General features: G+C 41.8%; 2 protein-coding genes across 2 annotated transcripts in view; both read right to left on the minus strand.

Annotated features, from left to right (window-relative positions):
* Window positions 1–109: 109 nt before the first annotated feature.
* On the minus strand, window positions 110–20,280 carry cdc37l1 (cell division cycle 37-like 1). The gene is made up of 8 exons (XM_080756530.1): window positions 19,659–20,280; window positions 18,203–18,484; window positions 17,053–17,146; window positions 15,764–15,879; window positions 13,732–13,854; window positions 12,212–12,397; window positions 10,744–10,815; window positions 110–6,670 (listed from the first exon to the last, which is right to left on the minus strand). Exons 1-8 carry the CDS (start codon window positions 19,764–19,766, stop codon window positions 6,554–6,556), a joined length of 1,098 nt encoding a protein of 365 aa, XP_080612656.1. The 5' UTR covers window positions 19,767–20,280; the 3' UTR covers window positions 110–6,553.
* The window catches only part of rcl1 (RNA terminal phosphate cyclase-like 1), a 106,779-nt gene continuing 95,040 nt past the window's right edge, over window positions 11,066–22,804 (minus strand). The window contains exon 10 of the mRNA XM_080756529.1: window positions 11,066–11,117. The gene's annotated coding sequence lies outside the window, so the exon portion shown is untranslated. The remainder of the gene's footprint in view (window positions 11,118–22,804) is intronic.

Below are 22,804 nucleotides of genomic sequence, written 5' to 3' on the forward strand. Positions count from 1 at the left end.
CATCGCATGTCCCCCCCCCGCTTCGGATCTTCGGTGTGTCGGAAAAGCGCAAACAGACACAACTGGACACTCATATTCAAGTCACTTTTGTTTTTGTTTTATTTCAGATTCAGACAGTAACATCCCTATTCGCAAATCCGTATAGCTTGAGGATTTATGAATTATAGCCGTTTTCCCCCGCAGTTAACACAGGCCAATGAAACACAAATATCATATCAGAAGACTAAACAGGATTATACGGTATAGTTTGTAGAGATGTTCAGCACAGCCACATTTTAACATTTTTTTTTGTTATCGTCAAGTGTGAGAAAAGCTGAGCTTTAATGTACTTTGATCTAAGATTTGTATCTCCAGTGATCATGAGGCTTTCCAATATTTATTTGTTGCACACACGAGCGAGCACGCACACACACACACACACACACACACACACACACACACACACACACACACACACACACACACACACACACACACACACTTTTGGGTGCATCGGAATACATAATCCAGATGTTTTACTTTTAGTACATCCACTGAAGCCCTAGAATGACTTTGCATAGTTTATTTGTCACAGCAAAGTAAAAAAATAAATCAGTCACATAGCAGTTGAGACGAAAAACCATATACTGTAAGTCCATACTAATTATTCATAATGTATACATTATGGATACGGGGTCAGGGCAGAGAAGGCCTTTTTGGGGAGGGATCAGAATAAATTATACTTACATGGTTATTCGTATCAACTGCTCAAAATGTGCTATGTGTGTTGGTTTGTTGTTGAACACCAATAGAGCGTCGCAGTCCCGCCCCCCTACCAGGGCCCAGGAAATGATTCCCCGTTCATTTTCCTCATAGACATTTCAAAAAGTATTTATTTAAAGACCTTTTAAGCGTCGTACGAAGCCAACGCGAGTTGTGACAAATCATAACAAACACAATTTTTCGGGCAGAACAAATATTTAGAAAGAAGAAGAAAACAGCAGGTTACAACACTGTTGTTGTTTTTATTTGTTTGGTCCAAAATATTGTGTTTGTTGTCATGATTTATCACAACTTGAGTTGGCTTTGTACAACGCTTATAAAGGTCTTTCAATAAATACGGTTTGAAATGTCTATGGGTAAAATGCATTGGGAATTATTTCCTGGGACTGGCGTCGTCATGAAAGGGGGGCGGGACTGCGACGCTCTATTGAGCTTCACCATATTTATCTATGATGATAAATGTCTAAAAACAAAAAATTAGCTGACCCTTTTTCCGATATGCCTAATCTAGAAACCTGCATTATACAGCATGGACAAATAGTGGACATAAGTGTCTAAACAACATTTAAAAAAAAAAAAGGGGAGACAATTAACTCTAAGATCTACACATCACACGGTAGCTTTGTGTCAAAACATGTTCTTTAATCAAGTTTTAACGGACCAAGAGAAGATATTTAAGTCAACGCTCGCAATTATAAACACTTGTGACTGATTATCATGCTCAGCAGATAGTTGCACCCATTTCAGCTAGCTCGTTAGCATGGAAGATTTGGCCGAGTCTGAAGGGCATTTTGCCACGATGGTACAATTTGATAAATCCAGTGGTGGGCAAGTAACTAAGTACTTTTACTTAAATGCTGTACTCAAGTAGTGAGGTATTTGTACTTTACTCGAGTATTTCCAAATTCCAGTACTTGTACTTCTACTCCACCACATCTCAGAGCCAAAATGTGTACTTTTACTTCATCATTTGAAAACTTTAGTTACTAGTTGCTTTGGCTGATTTTAATTTTTGATTAGAAAACATACATTAACCACTTCAACCCTATAGCATACATACATATAGTATCTATACATGTAGATCTGCTATTTTCAACAGATTTTGTACACATTTTGAACTTGTGAAATCTGCAATATGAGTACTTTTACTTTTAGTACTTTAAGTACATTTTGACACCCATACTTTTGTACTTTTACTCAAGTACATTTTTAATTCCGTACTTTTACTTGTAACGAAGTAGTCCTAAATTGCAGTACTGGTACTTTTACGTAAGTAAAGCAATACTTTTTCCACCACTGGATAAATCTAACAAGAACTCCCTTGACCACTGTGACTGAAGTCAAGGGACATAGTACAACAAAAAAAACAACAGGGGGGGAGGGGGGACAAAATGGCCTTTTTCATGTCTATAATTCACTTTGGACTGACTAAAAAAAACCGAAACAAAACGTTAACAATGACACAAGAAACCAACATGGTATATGATTAATTATATAAAGCCAAGTGCTTCAGAAATCCCACCTCAACTTCTTCCGTTTAAACATGGTACGGTTTTTCTTTTGACAAATATAAAGTGCTGGACACATTCAGACGCAGAGAACTTTATATCCACTGCATACAAAAATAAAATTCGTAAAGAAGCTCAGTTTGTATTTCCTATTTTGTTTAGTGTAAATTGCAGAATAATCGAGGATTACATCCATCCAAACACATCATTTAGGGCTATATATAGCCACCGGTACACAGACAGAGCACGTGTTGCAAATACATTGTGGTTCCAATCGTATTACAGATCCAACCTTTTACTGCATGTAAAAGAGAGAAAAGCTTATCCGCAAAACCAAGTCAATCTTTGAAGATTCCAGGAGCAAAAGTCAAGGTAAAACCAGGTGCAATTTAGAGGTTTGCCTGAGGGTCAGTTAGTGCACTGACCACACCGATAGGCTCCTCGTCAGTCACAAGGACGCGGGTGCGAATCCAATAAGAGTTGTTTTCCGATACCGATACTGGTATCGGTTACTGGGGCCGATACCACCCTCAAGTACTCGTACTCGGTACTCGGAACCGGCATTCCCGATACTTTGACCCGAGTACCAAAACATCCAATCGACACTATAGGCTGAACGAATAATGAAACGGGAGCAAGTCTGACCCAACACAGCCAAAATACAAGCATAAATGACAACTGAAAAAGGGGGTGAAATAAGTGGTTTCTCAACAAAAAAAATGAAGTACTCGTATCGGTACTAGTTATCGGAGAGTACTAAAAAATTAAGTACTTGTACTCAGGGCTGAAAAAAACTGGTATGGGGACAGCTCTAGAATCCATCACCCAGGTCTTGCGTGTCTCTCTCTATGCCCCTATACGCTCTCCAATAAAGCATTACCAAAACAAAACAAAAACATAAAAAGAAAGAAAACTGGCGAAAATTAAATACTATATCAACTGTGCTCAAGGTCGCCATTTAAAGTAGCTATAAGTAATAACTTATAATATCAATTTAAAGTTTTTTAGTTTTTAGTTTTTCTCCCCCCCCCCCCCCCCCCCCCTACTTTAGTCTCTCTGAAACCTCTTAGGGGCCGCAGGTGTCCACTTCCCGATTCGTTAGCCGATTTGCCGGCAGAAACGCTTATTTCTTGCCTCCTCCTGGCACTTTCCCCTTTTTTTATTTTCATGCTTTAACCCATTCTGACCTGAGATCAGATTCATACGAGGTTTCCACTAGGACACACACTGGTCTGATTAACCCATTCTGACCTGAGATCATCAGATTCTAAAAATGTCAGTGGTTCTTCGATTTTTCAAAAATAGCAGACCTACAAGCTCGTAGCGCGCCGCTCGTAGCGCGCCACTCGGTGGCGCGCTATGAGCTTGTAGATCTGGTATTCTTCAATAGCTAAAGCATAACATGATGCAGAATGGGTTAATGTATTGCTCTATACCGCGCTAAAATCAAATCAAATCGGTTTTGGACCAATGACAAAAGCTTCCAGGAAAAATCTTTGAACGCAGACTGCGGCCCCTATAGCAGGTGTCACAGACACAAAACTTTTTTTGGGAGCGTACTTAAAACCCATTGCTGGCTGTCTGAATGCAAATCAATCACATTTTTGATACATCACTACTTGAACTTTACCGACAAACATGGCAGAGGGCACAGGAAACACTGAACATCTACAATCTAATTGCTGCGTTATAAACTGAGCCCCCAGGCAGCTATAGTGTCCACGTCCTATTCAGTTTTAAAGGACAGTCTCCCCATGTCATTTATAAGTAATGATTTTGCCTTCATCTAAATTTAACTGGGCTACATATACAGTACAATACAGCATAAATATGCCAGGGATGCATTTAATACCAGGTGTAAGAGCGTTTGAGTTCTATACGGCATGTCATCTTAGTTATTTTCTTAGCCTATTCATATTCCAGTTTTAAGCGACACGGTGACCAGTGGAGTGACCAACGAAAACTACAACATGACGTCATGGCGCGCCGGTGGTAAGAGACTCACCGCTCAGCCAAACATATCTCTGTTTTTACTAAAACTACAACATGACATCACTGAGCCGTGGTGGTATAAGAGACTCACCGCTCACCCAAACACATCTGTTTTTATTAACACTACAACATGACGTCACTGAGCCACAGTGGTAAGAGACTCATGCTCACCCAAACACATCTGTTTTTATTAACACAACGACATGACGTCACTGAGCCGCGGTGGTAAGAGACTCACCGCTCACCCAAACACATATCTGTTTTTACTAAAACAACAACATGACGTCACTGAGCCGCGGTGGTAAGAGACTCACCGCTCACCCAAACACACCTCTTCGTTTTTTACTAAAACTACAACATGACGTCACTGAGCCTTGGTGATAAGAGACTCACCGCTCATCCAAACACATCCGTTTCTACTAACCACCATTTCAGTGGTCACCTTATCACCTAAAACATGGAGTATGAATAGTCTTCTACTGTGCTAAAAGCTTGTCTCCAGACAATACCAAGTCACTATTTTCGGAAGGATTTAAATGAACATACTTCTGCCAAGTCAGGTTCGTACGATCAGTGAATTTCTCAACTTTAGACATAATCAAAAACACAAAAATCCTTACGCAACAAATTAAATTCCTTAGACGCTTTCAAATGACTCTGCTACTGAAACGTTCTGTATGGAACTGGACTTAACCAGCCCCCCAAAAAAAAAATAATAATAAACATACCGTACTATTGCTATCATTAACTTTGCATTAATCCAAGCATTCCACTTGCTCAAATACTATTCAGAAAACATACATAGAAAGACCACTACACAAAATGGCTTTTTTTTTTTTTTTTTTAAAGGCCATTGTTACTTCTTACTCATATTGACTCAAATGAGTAACAAAAGGTATCTTCCATCTACTCGATATCTGTCACTCACAGCCACAGCCACACACAGTAGAGGGGGCGGGGGGGGGGGGAAGAGGGCCAAGTATAGACCCCTGAGGGACCCCGGTCATTGAAGTACAGTAATGTACAGTAGGGTTGATTAATTCACAGCATCAATGAATACATCGACGACTTAACATGCAAGAAACCATGTTTAACGGGTGGCCGGCTGGACAGCAGCACATCATTGCATTCACATAAACTAGTAAAGCTGAAAAGGCAGCAAAACATCGTCATGTTTTGGAACAGCAAAAAAAAAAAAAGAAAAAAAAGGGGGGTAAAAGCTCACGATGATAATAATAGTTAAACAATGAAACCCACTTTGGCGCTATAGCTATAGGCCCGAGGCCCAGATACCACACGGTAAGTGTCACATTGTATTGTGTCCCAAATATGCCATCGCAAACCCTTTCCTCACGGCATCCAACAGTCCGTTACTTATTTGATTAAACATTAACCTTACACACTTGCACATTTTCCATATTCATATCGCGATGTTGAGAAGTCGGCACGATTCAAGTATTCATGTCGCCTATAGTTTGGAGCATTCGATTGTGTGATCGGTTATAGTCGAGGTATAAACGTGCCACTGTATAGGAACAATGGTTACATGATTTATAAACTTTGAAACAAGCATACATGTATACTTTTAACTGTGCAGTTTGTGCACTGGGTGAGCAGCATGCCTCATAAATTGGTACTTTAAAGAAATAGCATCGATGTCCCCTGCAGACAAATAAGACATTATTAAAAAAAAAAAAACATAATTTCAATAAAATGAATAATATAGGCAGCAGATGGTGAACCGATTTTGAAAAACAACAAAACAACACTGGTGCTATTTGGAGGCAAGCTTCTCTATTACCATTGTCAGTGTTTCAAGAAGAGATGACCAAGTTTGACAGCATCTATACCGGTATCGTTTTACCACTTCTTAAAAAAAATAATAATAATAATAATAATAATAATATAAGATTCCACCACCCGTTTCCCCGGTGCATTGAAACAAGCGTCGCCTAAAAAAAAAAAAGGTTGATCATCATGCTTCCCGTTCATATTCATCACACCTGCACCCCAACCTCTCTGTACACGGCATTCTGAGCTTGACCAGCTGCGTGTGATAAAGCGGCTGACTCGCTGATTTGCACGCCGTGTATAAAGAGAGAGAGAGGGGGGGGGGGGGGGGGGGGGGGGTGTTTGACTCGGGGTCGTTCTTGGAGGTCAAGTCGGGAAGGTCTGACGGGTCAGTATAATTGATGGGGAGGAGGGAAAGAAGTAGGAGAGAGACCCTCCCCCCCCCCCCCCCCCCCCTACACACACACACACACACACACACACACACACACACGCAATCGCTAGGAGGTCTCCATCATGCGCATGTCATCTGTTTCTGTGCCGTCGTCTTTTGCCCAGCGCCCGGCGTTAGTCCACAGTCCGGCTTCTAAGAAGCGCTTTGCGTGGTACTCGGCCACCTGGTGTATAGTGGGAGAGACACGACGGGGTCAAGAAGGTCCAGCACTTCCCCAGTCATTCCGTATGAAAATATTAACCAATTCTGACCCGAGATCAGATTCATACGAGGTTTCCACTGGACACACACACACACACACTGGTCTGATTAACCCATTCTGACGCGAGATCAGATTCTAAAAAATGTCAGTCGTTCTTCGATTTTTCAAAAAATAGCAGACCTACAAGCTCGTAGCTCACCGAGTGGCGCGCTATGAGCTTGTAGATCTGCTATTTTTGAGTGGTGCAACCACTCCTACAACCAGCAATGTCCGTGTACCTGTGTACCTGTATGAGCACGAGTATGTTACGTATTTATACCAGTAGGGGGCGCCAGAAACAGAGAGAGGGGTAGTGCTGTGTCTCTAATGAGAGAGAGAGAGAGAGAGAGAGAGAGAGAGAGAGAGAGAGAGAGAGAGGGGGAATTGCACCACTCAGTTCACACGTGTGTGATTTTTCAATAGCTAAAGCATAACATGATGCCAACACCAAAATAGGTTCCCGTTCAGAATGGGTTAAATTATTATTTCAGTTATATAAACAAGATAACTTTTTCTTTTTAACCCATTTATAGACCTGAGGACAATTCTACAAATGTCTTCTAAAATCCTAAATGTTTTCTGTGGTTCTCAAACATTGTCTATGTCAAGGACCCCAGAAATTATATATGCAATTGGCCGCCGCACCCCTCCCCCAAGGCGCTTTACATAAGATTGTGCATTTAACATTCACTTATCGATGGCGGCGGAATCCACACAAGGCACCTGAAACCTGCACATCGGGAGGAATTAGGGGGGGGTTCAGTGTCTTGCTCAAGGACACTTCCGACACCAACTCCGGGGGGAGCCCGCAGGGTTCGAACTTGTAACCAAATGGTTCCCATCCAGCTGCTCTACTGGCCACTCTGCCACCCATAGTACCAGTGGAGAGGTCAAAATCAACACTCACATTTCAAGCCATATCCTTTGATTGACTTGTGATCAAAATCGTATGATACAGAGAATTGATCAACCGCACGGATTACAGAGAACGTTCTGAATTACAAAAGAGGTTCTGAAAGACCCCCGGGCCCCCGTCAAAAACTTCGCATGATGTCATTTCGTTTTATCGTTGCCGAACGAACGTCAACGGTTCAGAGAGGCTAGGAATACATTTACAAAAAACATAAAGAACTTCTGGCAATAGGCCCGGTAGTTCTAAGCTTCAGCTTCAGTGAGTAATTATACAATAGGTCGTTTCGGGAAAAAAAGCAATCCGATTGGTTGAAACCTAAAACAAAAGAATTCAGCAATATTACTAATATCGCTTAATTCAACGGCTTCTGAGATTCGTGGCTAAATGTCTTTTTTTGCCGTAGGAGAGACGACGGCTTTTCTCCGTCTAGCTGTTTGGCAAGTTGTCAGACCCTGAGGCGGGGGGGTTGTTGTCAGAGGGGGGCAGCTTAATTGTCTCACAAAAGGCTTTCATACTAAACCTCTCTACAGAGACTCTGGACTGTTTAGTATGGAACAAACCACAGCCTGCGGCATAAGTCGTTTACTGACCTGACGGCCATGTTCCATCTTTTATCAAATGCCAAAGTCATTTCCCCCCCATCTACACCTAGATCCCAATTTAGCAGCAATGTGATGAATTGTCCCAGGCATAGAAGTAAAGGAACCGAGTTATGTTTCTCTGCCTTCAATGTTTTGTGTAATCTATTTTTAATCCTAACTAGGCTTTGGCCGTTCATGGTTCTTTTGAGAAGACCTTAGTGAAGGTAAAACATTTCATGGACATAATTGTTTTTTAGTTTGTCGTCATTCTGATTCATTTAACTTCACAGCACCTTGTAGGTTATCACCTTTTCATCCATCCTTAACCCGTTTAGGCCTGACGTCAGACAGTTTTCTGGAATACCCATGTTTCAGTGGTGCTCAATATTTCATGTAAAGGAAGGACCCCAAAAAATGATATATAATTGGCCACCGACCGCCATCTGAAAATATGTTATTCCAGGAACTAGGGCTGACCTTCGATCACGTATTTGATGATCGATCATGCTCGATACATTTGTTTCGAACGTCGCCGCTTCGAAACCCAACTTATGATCAATCAAATCAACCACGGTTGATTTCATTGATCATAAAGTTAATGTGACTGTGAGTGTGCGTATGGGAAGAAATATATAAACTTCACAGATTATAGATCACTTGGAATTATAACAATCTGTTGAGTATTGCCTGAATAATGCCACTAGTGAAATCCCATTTTTTTATCGACATCGCGATGCCGATGGAGAAATCCCACAAAATTAAATTACCTCATAGTCATGCTGCATGCGCTGTTGGGTCGATGAAGAATTATAATCCAAGGTTTGTCAATCATATTATGGTTTATGGTTGAAAGTAAACCATAATAAGTAAACTTTAAGAAGAGATCTGCAGTCATTGTGCTGCAGACTGCAGTGCAGAGTGCATGAGAGCAGCTCCGCTTGCTAATTGAGTTGACATTTGCGCAACTTCACTGCATGGCATTACAGTAATTAGTTATTTGCCAGCACCTGCTCCAATATAGGCCTAAATCAAACTTTATTTATATAGCACATTTAAAACAATAAAAGCTGACCAAAGTGCTGTAGGCCTACAGGCTGAAACAAGTGGAGCATCACCATCGGCGCACAAAAAAAAGCATAATTAAAAGAAAAAACACAGGCAAATAGTATAGGCTACATAATTACAATAATACGATCAGGTGCAATTGAATGCCAAAGAGAAAAGGTGTTTTGGTCTGGTCTGTATAGGAGCTGCTCTGCTGCATGGGAGTTCACAGTGATGGTGGAACAGGTCAGTCAGACAAGAAAAAAAAAAAAGATATCGCTGGCAACGGCAAAATCAATTCTCTGCATCGCCAAAATAAATCTATAGGCCTAGTTTCATTCGTGCCATTACACTCAGCCAATACCAATATGCACAACGCAGCGCATGAGATTGCAGATCTTTGAATTTTCAGTGCGCGCACTGAGCGCACCATGTAAATCCAAGCAGGTCCTCACAAGTATAATGTATACCGCCAGGCTCCACTAGGTTCTCAGCGCAATGGCGCATCGATAAAAGTTGGGATTTTATAGTGGCATTATTCAGGCAATACTCAACAGATTGTTATAATTCCAAGTGATCTATAATCTGTGAAGTTTATATTTTCATTTGGGTGTAAGTAATGTTTTTATATGACTTATCAAACATGGTAGCCTGTATTTAATGTCCACTGAGCTGTGGTGCGCTTCCCTACACTCTCTCAATTAGGGATTTTCCCAGCGGTCATTTTCACTCTCGTGTAGCCTACAACCTTTATTCAAATAGGGTATTTTAAAATGCAACCACACTTGTTCAGTTGACTTCCTTGTTGTTAACACGGGGAAAGAGGAGGCGTTGCGAGGTGCTGCGAGGCGCAAGCATGGCTCGCGGACCAAATGGGGCCGTCTCGCGGACCAAAAGCGGCCGCTTTTTTTTAATGACTATTCGATTCAAAATTTAAAAATCGATTCCCGTGCGTATCGATTGAACGTCGATTAATCGAGCCCTACCAGGAACCCCTCAGAAGCAAGGATTTGAGATGAAAACATTCGCTCTGAAAGAATATATATTCAAAGATTTTCGCCACATTTTTATGATTAAAGAAAATAGCAGATCTACAAGCTCGTAGTGCTGCACTCTGTGCCGGGCTATGAGCTTGTAGATCTGCCATTTCAATAAACACCAAAAGCGGTTCCCGTCCAGAATGGGTTAATAGAACAATAATAGAAGCCAAGTAAGTAACGGATTGCAACAACTGTAGCATTTTCTGTTATTCTAATGATTACAAAGTCACTGACCAAGACCACTCTGCTGCCACCAAGTGGTGCCTTTTGTGTTTGCAAACAATATATATTCTTTTCAATCAGTAACTTTATTAAAGGCCTTATTTTATGTAGGTAAATAAATATGGCACTACTTTATCTTCCTACACTGAACATTTGTCAGGTGGTATGCGTTAGTATGTGATTACTCATCAGTACCTGTGGATTCATGCTGCTCAGCACATTCTGTAGAATCTGCATATCTTGCAACTGGAAGCCCGCCTTCAGCTCCTACAATTAAAGACATCATTTCAGAGATTAAACATTTAGCATCCCAAAACGCAGTTTATAGTTAACCCATTCTGACCTGAGATCAGATTCATACGAGGTTTCCACTGGACACACACTGGTCTGATGAACCCATTCTGACCTGAGATCAGATTCTAAAAATGATCGATTTTTCAAAAATAGCAGACCTACAAGCTCGTAGCGTGACACTCGGTGTCGCGCTATGAGCTTGTAGATCTGCTATTTTTCAATAGCTAAAGCATAACATGATGCTAACACCAAAACGGGTTCCCGGTCAGAATGGGTTAAAGGACGCAATAAAACAACGTCCTCTGCATCCACGGGATGCACTATACTGTACTCGGCATGTACAGTAACAATAATGCACGTACAAAAAAACAAAACAAAAAAAACCTTCTGCTTCCGTTTTCTACATGAATAATAACCACATTATAACCATATAAAATGAAATGGGAGTTAAATGCTGCATTTTGTAAAAAAAAATGGCAAAATACGACTCCTAACGTCGGTGAAGTGGGATTCATCAAATGTCCCTGCATGGGACTCGTCTTAACCCATTCTGACCTGAGATCAGATTCATACGAGGTTTCCAGTGGACACACACTGGTCTGGTGAACCCATTCTGACCTGAGATCAGATTCTAAAAAATGTCAGTCGTTCTTTCAAAAATAGCAGACCTACAAGCTCGTAGCGCGCCACCTATGAGCTTGTAGATCTGCTATTTTTCAATAGCTAAAGCATAACATGATGCTGAACACCAAAATGGGTTCCCGTTCAGAATGGGTTAAAAGACCATCCCGGGACTCTGAAAACCCATTTACAGTTATCGCCCTATAAAGTCTATACAATGCCTCGTCAAATCATAACACAATCATCGCCCAACTCAACATCTGAATTGTTTGGGTGAATTTGGTGGGCAAAAAAGGTCAATTACTAACAGGGCTGAAGATCGCGACCGTTTTAAAGTCGCACAGGCTCTCAAAATGTAACCGTGCCTTCTCAAATTACAGTATAATAGAGCGCTAAAGTCCTGACGTCACTCGCTCATCCCCTGGTTCGCAGAAGTCATTTCTCTATGGAGAATAAGATGAAATCGTTTCATAATGCAAGCGTTGTGGTCCAAAAACAAACAAGCCGTCTCGGCGTTATTTTCTCTCTCTCTCTCTCTCTCTCTCTCTAGCAGGCAACAGTGCAGCACTATCCCTCTCTCTGTTTCTGGCACAACAGCGCCCCTACTGGTACTCATAGTCATATACTGGTGCTCATTAACGTCACATAGGTTAACGTCACATAGGTGTACATAGGTACACGGACATTGCTGTTCCTTGGGAGTGGTTGCACCACTCAAAAACAACAACTGTTGAAGTGAGTTACTTACCGGGGGTAACGTTTCCAGCACTTCTTTGGGATCAAGCCTGCTGCAGGGTGCGTTTGCACTTTGATGCGCTGCTGGGTCTTTGGGTGCTGCAGCGCCCCCTTTAGATTTGACCGTGTAGTCTTTCACTCTGCGTTTGAAGGCCTCGAGCTCCGAATGGAAGACGTCTAAGTAGCCCTCTTGTCCTGCCTGTTTTATATAAAAAAATATAAAAAAAAGGTGAAAAATGAACAAGATTAGAACATTAACCCATTTTGGGGCGGGAACCCCTTTTTGTGTTTTTAAGCATTACGTTATGTTTTAGCTATTGGAAAATAGCAGATCTACAAGCTCATAGCGCGGCACTTGGTGCCGCGCTATGAGCTTGTAGGTCTGCCGTTTTTGAAAAATCGTGAAAATGTGTCCCAAATGTTTGAATTATATTCTTTCAGAGCGAACGTTTTTAGCTCAAATGCGTCGGGGGTCCCTGGAACAACATATTTTCAGACGGGGGTCGGCGGCCATATATATATAATTCTAGGGGTCCTTGACATGAAATAGTTAGAGAACCACAGACATGGGGTTTTTCAGAAAACTGTCAGGATTTAGAAGGCATTTGTAGAATCGGTGAAAAAAGGTGAAAGAAAATGAGGAGAGGGTGGTTAAAAATAAATGTACATTATTTTTAACCTTTTCAGTGCTCGGGATCGCCGGCTTTTTTTTATATTCCAGTCCCACTGATCCCCCCCAACGCAGATATGGAAACAAACCGACCACCTGAGTGGGACAGATGAAGCGTTCCCAGAGAGTTGGTTCCCACACCATTGCAGAAAGGCCTACAATGCCTTTTTTTTATGTCAGTGGTTCTCAAACTATATAATGTAAAAAATAAAAAAATAAAAAAAGTTCGAAAAATGTATAATATTTTCATGTGTGAAAAATTAATTAAAAAAAAATTGATCAAAAAAAAATATATATATATATATATAATGTCAAGGAGCCCCAAAATCACATGTCATTGCTGTTCCAGGGACCTGCAAGCTCGTAGCTCGAGCTAAAGTATAACATAATGCTTTAAACACCAAAAAAAAGGGGTTCCCGCCCGGCCCCCGGAATAGGGTTAATATTGACCCATTATGGCTCACCATCCACATTTTGGACTAAAATAAATGCATAGAGAACGTCGAGTCTTGGCTGTATACGTTTTCTTGATAACACGTACTAACAATCAAAAGGGTTGCGCAAAAGCAGTCTCTCAAGCCAAGACAACTATTCCACAATTTCTGAACGCTACAGTACATTATAGCATAGCCTTTTAGTTGTCTTTTTTTGCATTGTTAATATTGCATTTGTGTTGTCTCAGCCTTGCAGCTATTGCTTTACTCGTTTCTCCGACATATTGTAAGCCACATTTTTCACATGTGAATAGTTGTCTGGAGAGACCAATTCAAAACACTTATTTTCTATTCATTTATTTTTTACAAAATTCCATATCTTTGGAAAGTCTATTCCACAACGTACACTCGTACAGTAATAACACCTACTTTGGCTTTGTGGAAGAACTGTCTGAAGCAACATCTAGGGTCCTGCTCGGAGTTGGTGGCCATCTCCAGGATGAACTGCATGACGACCGCTTGATGAGCCACCTGCTCCATTAGGGCCTCCTTCTGTAGGAGAACAAAGGCGTTGACGACGTGTGTTCTAGAATGGGGGTGGGCAACTTTGACGAAGGAGAGCCGCACTATAGTTCCACACTCACTCCAGAGGGCCACTATATTTCCACACTCACTCCAGAGGGCCACTAAATTTCCACACTCACTCCAGAGGGCCACTATAGTTCCACACTCACTCCAGAGGGCCTCTATATTTCCACACTCACTCCAGAGGGCCACTATATTTCCACACTCACTCCAGAGCACCACTATATTTCCACACTCACTCCAGAGGGGCCACTATAGTTCCACACTCACTCCAGAGGGGCCACTATAGTTCCACACTCACTCCAGAGGGCCACTATAGTTCCACACTCACTCCAGAGGGCCACTATATTTCCACACTCACTCCAGAGAGCCAATATAGTTCTACACTCACTCCAGAGGGGCCACTATAGTTCCACACTCACTCCAGAGGGCCAATAATAGTTCCACACTCACTCCAGAGGGCCACTATAGTTCCACACTCACTCCAGAGGGGCCACTATAGTTCCAACTCACTCCAGAGGGCCACTATATTTCCACACTCACTCCAGAGGGCCACTATAGTTCCACACTCACTCCAGAGGGGCCACTATAGTTCCACACTCACTCCAGAGGGGCCACTATAGTTCCAACTCACTCCAGAGGGCCACTATATTTCCACACTCACTCCAGAGGGCCACTATAGTTCCACTCTCACTCCAGAGGGGCCACATTGCATATTACTGTCGTAACAGAAATAGACGATCTACAAGCTCAAAAACGCTTGTAGATTCTATTATTTTAATTGAAATCCTGAATAATTCTTTTGCTATTTTTCCAATTGAAATCCTGAAAAGTAACATATTTATGCCTTTAATTATAGTTATGTTAACTTTATAAACTAAATAAATCGAACATAACGAAAGATGCCCAGGTATGCACTAGAACAGTGAATCTCAAAGTAACCTCTCAATTCCGTGGACCCCCTGGTATGCATTAGCCCATTCTGACCTGAGATCAGATTCTAAAAATGTCTTCTACATCCTGACCGTTTTCCATTCTGACCTGAGATCAGATTTTAAAAAAATCTTCTACGTCAGTCGTTCTTCGATTTTTCAAAAATAGTAGACCTACAAGCTCGTAGCACGACACTCGGTGGCGCGCTATGAGCTTGTAGATCTGCTATTTTTCAATAGCTAAAGCATAACATGATGCTAACACCAAAAGGGGTTCCCGTTCAGAATGGGTTAGACTAGACCACAGACTCCCATAATGGACTCCATGTGTACACTCTCAGAATTACAGACCCGTAAGAGTTCATTCGTTTCCCAACTATCTCAATCACATAGTTGGGGATCAAGGACAAAAAAGAAATCGGACAACCGAGAACCACTGCCCTATATCAGGCTTATATCAGTTAGATCTAAATGTACCCAAAATACGGGAGGGTGCTAGATTAAGATGAAGTGCTCACAGGACCGGTCCTGAGCTTTGAATATTGTGAGACATTGCAATCGACTTCAAAGTAGCGTCAAATTAAAACACTGGCGGACAATGACTGTGCGAGTTAAAAAGCGAATTCAGTGTGTGTGCAATACATAATGCATAAACCAGCAAAGCAAATTATTACAAGTACCGGTACCAGGAAAATGGGAACAATGGGGTTGAGCAGAGTTTAAAAATGGCATTATCGAATTAATTTTTGCATTTGCATTTATTTTGTCTTTGTCTGTAGAGTATGGTGGTCAGCTCAAATGTGTGTTTTTTTTTTTTAAGTTTGCACAATAGAAATGCTTTAACCATCAACCACATGGAGACTAGGGAGAGAGAGAAAAGAGAAATTGAGACAGGGCATGACGAGAACAGTGTGTTCCTTAGAAGGAAGAAGAGGTAATTTTACCTCTTCTTGCTGTAGTCTGAAGCACCACAAGATCAAGTAGTTTGCCGTTTCCTCACAGATGAGCTCCGGCTGGTCCGACAGAAACCGTTGACTGTCGTCCCATCTCCTCAACATGCCTGCAGAATGCATAAAGCAAGTGATTTCAAATCAGCCGTTTTAGAAAAAGGATGTCTGAGGACTGTACTGTGTAGGCGCTGGGGGCTGAAGCCTAAAAAAAAACAAAAAACAATCACAATCATAAACAATAAAATCTTTTGATGCTAATCTGAAAAAAAAAAAAGATCTAGGATTAGTGTATTATATAAACAGAACGACGAGTGGCCCAGGAAATTATTCCCCGTTCATTTTCCGCCATATAGGCTTTTCAAAAAGTAAATTTATTTAAAAGACTGTTACGCCGCCGGACAAAGCCAACTCGGATCGTGACAAGTCATGACAATGAACACAATGTTTTGGGCCGGTCAAATAATTTATAAGAAGAAAAACAAAACATAGTGTTTTATCCGGGCCTTTATTTTCTTCTTTCTGCGACTACGACGCTCTAGTCTATAGAGCGTCGCAGTCCCCGCCCCCTTTCAGAAAAGCGAGTGGCCCAGGAAGTGGAAGCCCCATGCATTCTCCCATCGGCACTTTTAATATAATTTATTTAAAGACGGTTACGCCGCGGACAAAGCCAATTCGGATCGTGACGAATCATGACAATGAACACAATATTTTGGGACGATCAAATCATTAGAAAGAAGAAAAGAAAGTCAGGAGACAACACTATTTGTTTTATTTTTCGTCTTATAAATTATTTGATCGGCCCAAAATATTGTGTATACATTGATGTTGAGCTGCATTCACATGTTTGTTTGTTTTTGTCATGAATGAACCACGTTTAGTTTTTTTTTGGTGATGAATGAACCGTCTTTGCCAAATACACGTTGCTACTAAAAGAGAATTGAGCTTGGATTAGGAAGGACCATCCTCGGTGCTTCACATTGGTTCTACAATGCGGGTTTTGTTTAAAATCTCAGAATTGTTACCATCTTCATGTAGCCCCAGATAAAAAGAAAAAAACGTCACCAGACTTAGAAGTAAGTAGAGATCTCTGAAAGTCTGGCTACACAAGACTAGACTAGTTATGCTTCAGGTTGATAGAAGTACAGAAAAATGTAAACTCCAAATATAATTAAAAAAAATCGTTACAAATAAAGTAATTAGAATTTGATTCATAATGAAAAGCCACTGAAATCCCAGTGCTGTAAGTGCTGTAATCTTCAATGGCAAAGGCATTGACCACTCACCAAAATGCCTGAGTTCTTGATCATACTTCTGTGGAAATGTCTTGCTTCTGTCCTGAACTATTTCTTCAGGTTTATTTTGGGCATTAATGATGCTCTGGGAAAGAGGGACAAGAGTTCAAACAATCACTGATGGTGAAGGATAGAGTATAATCTATAGACCGACAGTAAGGCAGATGATATATCAGTCCTATAATAATAATAATCATCCAGTACTTATAACAAGACTCTTAACTGATGTAATTACAAATATATACAGCCAAAACGTTAGCAGCGAAGAGAGACAGGTCAAGCTGTCCTTCTCGCCCATTGAGATGCATTTTAAATGATGGGATTTCTCCATATAAATAATGGATCATTTCAGAAGCAAAACCCTTCTAAATGTCTTCTAAATCTAGTCAACAAAGGCCTGCAGTAGGCTAACATGCACTGGGCAAATGTGCAGTACAGGGAAAAATCTACTTTTCCTTCTTTATTTATTTTTCTTCTTTTTTTGGGGCGTTTTGCCTTTATTGATAGGGTACACTAATTAGACTACCAGCTCATTGGCCTTGTGGTTAGAGTGGACGCCCTGAGACTGGGAGGTCGGGGTTCGATCCCCGGGCCGGGTCATACCAAAGACTCTAAAAATGGGACTCCCTGTCTCCCTGCTTGACACTCAGCATCAAGGGTTGGATTGGGGGGTAAGTCCCTGCGACATACTAGTGTCATGTCCAGGGGGGTGTACTTGTACATCAAGCTGCCTCACGCTACAGAAACAGGAGATAGGCTCCTGCCCCCTATGGGCCTCATGGCTCAGCAAGGACACTTACTTTACTTACAGTAATTAGACAGGAAAGGGGAGAGAGATGGGGAGTGACAAAGGCCGTCGGGCTCGGGAGTCGAACCCGCGGCACGCCGTCCGGCTGGCTTGGCAGCCTAGGAGCCCACTGACCAGACGGTTGAGGTAACCGCCCGGGCCAACGCCCCTTTTTTATCTTTTACTCTATTAAAGTAATTGAGACATCAAGAAAAAAGGTTGCCATAGCAACTCGGTTCTTGGTATTTTATGCTCTTTGACGAATCCCAAGAAATCTCAAGAAACAAGCACTTTCTACAGCTGTATCTGCAGCTTATCATGAGACGCGCGCAAATGAAAGCCATCATTTATTACCTTATCAAAGACATCCCAACTTCCTACAGCTCCGAGCACAGGGCTGTGGCTGGGGCTGGGACCTCCCAGCATGCTCTCTTTGCGGCGCCACTCGTCCTCCGTGTACGAGAGCTCGGTGGGGCAGATCATGGTCCGCGCCCGCTCCTGCTCCAGGGACTCCGAGCTGTGGACCCCCAGCGAGCACAGCTGGTCCTGGGCCTCGGCCAGCCTCCAGTTAGACACGATGGACGATCTGCTCTGGCACAGGGAGGCCATGACACTGTCGCCGAGGGCAGACGTCATCTGCGGTGGCAGGGAAGAAAGGAGAAGACAAAAGGGGGGGTGAGGTAAGAGAGGGTAGAACAAACCAACACCAAGGGTGGTACCTGGCTTAGTTGCCTCCACCTTCGGACCGGTGGGCGAATGGGAGTGCGAGTGTGAAATACATTATTTATAAGCGCTTTTGATGAAGGCGCTATGACAAATGCAGATACATTTATTCTAGATAGTACAAATTAACCGTCAAATCATTCCGAGTCATCTTCCAGAACAGCCCTGTAGCTTCCCAAGACCCACACCACCACCACCACCAACCCTTTTTTGGCACAGGCTTGGATGTTATGCTAAAAATACATGTATTGAATTCACCACCACCAGCTAGTATCCAAAGACACTAATGCCGTTTCCAACCAACACACACAGCTGTCAAGTGGCTGACAATACCAAGGACCTTGGGGAATGCAATACGTAGTTACCATGGTGTATCGTCATAGACAAAAGATTTTAGTTTCATGGGTGGAAATTGGAATTATAGTTCTCATCATTGTGATAATGATAGTCAGCCCTGTGTTAAATTGAGTGGCGAATTTGGCCTTAAGATTACATAAATACATGTACACGTGATATGTTCATTCGCTGCATGAAAAAGTAGCCCGACAATGTAATAGTGATACTTCATACATTATGATGAATTGAACATGGTGGATGGACCCTATTGTAAACAAGTGTAATGCTTTTATGGTGTCATCCACAGTTAACAGTTTTGTATTGAGTTGTGCTTGAAATGTACTGTAATGCTGCATAAATGTTAATACTTCAATCAATCAGTCAGACTGAGCACCCTGCACGCACACGCACACACACACACACACACACACACACACACACACACGACACGAATTCGTTGAGATGGGTCGGCGGGGTAATAAATATGGCAACGACGTTAAGGAACTGCTGATTATTAGGACAAATTAAAATTAGCTTGCTAATTTAAATCAGGCACCACCATGGCTACCATGTTGTACTAGCGAAGCTAACACACTGTACAGTTCCAACTACCCAACTTGACATGCCCCCCCCCCCCCCTCACTGATCGCAGCCACAACAACAGCCCGACACATTTGCCGTGGTTAAACTATATCACAGGTAACAAAACATATATGTGTGCCCCATTGCTGGTCGCTTTATATATATATACCTGCTGGTGGGGAGAGCTAGCCGATGCAGCAGGGTCACTGGCGCCGCGATCGGGAGGCTCTCCATCGGGGAACACCACCGAGCCTCCATGATTCCCGAGCCACTCCATCGCTGCTGCTGCTGCTAACTATAGCCAGCTAGCTCTGTCTGTGTCTGTCTGTCTGTGGTCGGGTCGAACTATAACTAGCCAGCTGAATAACTGCTACTACTAAACACGTCGATGAACGAGCTGACTGCCACGGTTATGCTTGTAGTTTGAAGTGCCTATAGTCGGCGGTGCAGACAGTGAACCAAACGGAGTGGGAGACAGACGGACGCACGACTAGTAAAAATGGTCTGGAAGTGTAATCTTTAATCTAACACTACTGTCTGTACCACTACAGGGTCTTCTTATTGGACAGTAGGTCTGACTTGACAAAAAAACTAACCACGTGGTAACTAAATTGCCACACGACTACATAATAACATTTTTTTTTTAAATGCCAAATTAATTAAAGAAATACAAGTTATAATTTGGAAAATACTTTTTTATTATTATTTTGTATTAATTTATTTTCTTCATTATGCTTTAATTGTAGGCCATTTGTTTTCGGATTACATTTATTTCATTTTAATTAATTTCCCCGTGTATTACGTTCACTAATAATTATTAATTTTCCTGTTTATTTTTATTTCTCTATTTATTTGATCGATTTCGTCCCTCATTGTGCTAATGTGGAGGCGTGTCGTGACTATCCAGACATTAGCAATCAAACACCCACACACAAACGGTACTGTGGCGAGATTTCCATATATATTTTTCTAATTTTTCATAAAAGGCATTAATATATTTACAGGCACTTTGTATGTTTGTGTGAATGTGTGATGAATCTGATGATGCCTATTTAAAGATATTTCCTAAATTGCAATGATGAAGTTTGACTTGGCTAATAATAATTTGGCTTGGAATGGGATGTGCTTCCTGATGTGTCAAGTGTTCACTCATGAGCAACAAGCTGGCCAGACGTTGAGTTAGTTTTCCTTCAAAATAAAACAGTTGTCGTATACGTTCGGTCGCTTTTGAAATAAGACACTCGCACGCACGCACATACGCACTCGCGTACGTGAAGTCCACCACCACCAACCTGATTGACTGAATGATTGATTGATTGAACATTTTTATTAACAGATTGCAGAATGGGGACTTTGGGGGCACTGCAGTTCAAGGAAGGTACAGTTTCATACAAAAACTGTGGGATAAAACCAGAAAAAGCACTATAGGACTTGTTTTCATAAGGGTCCTCCATTTTAAATTCATCAAGACATTTAAAGACAAATACACACATCTTTGCAAAGTAAAAATAAAAAACGTATAGACCCATCAAATACACAGTTACAAAAAAGGGAATACATGAACAGTATAGAAAAATAGAGGGCATAGGAGGACTTTTACTTATTTACAGGGGCCATATGAGTTTCAAATCGCAACCGCCCGTAAGTGCTCTTTGAGAGAGGTTTTGAAGGAGGATAGGTATTCACATTTCTTAATGGCTGTTCCACATTTTAGTGGCATAGGAGCGAAATTCATATTTTTTAACCCCTTGTTTGAGCTGAATCTGGTTTGAACGTGGTTTGTTGAACTTTGTTGAACTTCGCTGACATTAAGGAAGCATTTTGACAGGTACAAACATCATGGGTATAGCCTATATCTTGGTGTAGGCTGTGTAGCGAATCGTGTAGACCAGGCCCATTGCAAGTTGCTGTACTGTAGGCTACGCATGTCGTCAACCCTAAGCCATTACAGCCTATCAAAATGGGCAGGGATATAATGAGGCTAGTTCTGGGAGTAAGGCAAAGTATTATAGTATACCCTGACCAGTTTGTTTTGGGATGTCTTGGGCCTAGTTTTAACCCATTTAGACCCGAGGACGATTGTACAAATGTCTTCTAAATCCTGACAGTTTCTATTTCAGTGCATGCGGTTCCCAAAGTTTTTCATGTCAAGGACCCCAAAAACTATTATGTAATTGGCCGCCGACCCCCATCTGAAAATATGTAGTTCCAGGGACCCTCCAGAAGCAAAGACTTGAGTTAAAAATGCTCGCTCTGAAAGAATATACACTATTCAAAGATGTGCGCCACATTTTCACAAATTCTCAAAAATAGCAGACCTACAAGCTTGTAAGCGGGGCACCCGGTGCCGCGCTATGAGCGTGTAGATCTGCTATTTTTCAATATAGCTAAAGTAGGCCTATAACATAATGCTTAAAACACCAAAAGGGGTTCCCGCCCTGGCCTTTGAGGTGCTGTGGTACCATGATGTGCATGCATAAGAAACCTTGTATATGAGGGCTCCTGTTAGGGTCTTCAAAGTATTTCTGTTGACCAGTGAGGAGATCCTGTATACCCAGGGGTGCCCAAAAAAGGCTGTGCAGACCACACGACAGGCCCTAAAGAATTATAACTTAAATTTAATATTCATATTTTTGGCATCTGCCACTTGAATTAACCCATTCTGACCTGAGATCAGATTCATACGAGGTTTCCACTGGACACACACACACACACACACACTGGTCTGATTAACCCATTCTGACCTGAGATCAGATTCATACGAGGTTTCCACTGGACACACACACACACTGGTCTGATTAAGTCGACTTAAGATTGATTGACATCAAAAATGCAATCATCAAAGCAATTATTTGCTTTCAAGAGTGTTGCACACAAACGTCAGTAGCATCACAAAGTTATATACAAGAATATGTAACGCCATCGCTGCTATTCCCTCTCCGAAGACCCCTCAGGTGCACTATAGCCCCTCCTATGCACAGCTTTGTCTCTGCGTGTCGTCCGTATAGCACAGAATGTGATGATTTGAATGGCTGAGCACGAAATTATGTACATACTGTGAAAAGGAATCTTGTTCTTTGGTTGACTTTTTTGATTACATCACGCGACTGCCATGAGGAAGTATACGTCTGAGAAACGAGAGTACTTTTAGTACTCAAAAGTACTCACAAAAAAAAAGAATGTCCCATTTCACAAGTTCAAATTGGCAAACTAACTGCAAGTACATTCAATGTAGAATGGACATGGACATGGCACCATCAGGAGCCGTATAGGCTCCCCCTACAGTACAACAGCAGCAACTGCGGCCTCTACCTT

Source organism: Protomyctophum bolini (assembly GCF_963924005.1).
Source record: "Protomyctophum bolini genome assembly, chromosome: 22".
NCBI lineage: Eukaryota > Metazoa > Chordata > Actinopteri > Myctophiformes > Myctophidae > Protomyctophum > Protomyctophum bolini.

What these genes read in the sequence shown, in the direction of transcription:
- cdc37l1 (XM_080756530.1), bottom strand. Translation starts at nt 19,766, where the DNA reads ATGGAGTGGCTCGGGAATCATGGAGGCTCGGTGGTGTTCCCCGATGGA. An exon ending in TCAGACTACAGCAAGAAGAG is followed by an intron (nt 13,855 to 15,763) that starts GTAAAATTACCT and finishes GTTCTCCTACAG; the next exon opens with AAGGAGGCCCTAATGGAGCA. An exon ending in AGTTCTTCCACAAAGCCAAA is followed by an intron (nt 12,398 to 13,731) that starts GTAGGTGTTATT and finishes TATATAAAACAG; the next exon opens with GCAGGACAAGAGGGCTACTT.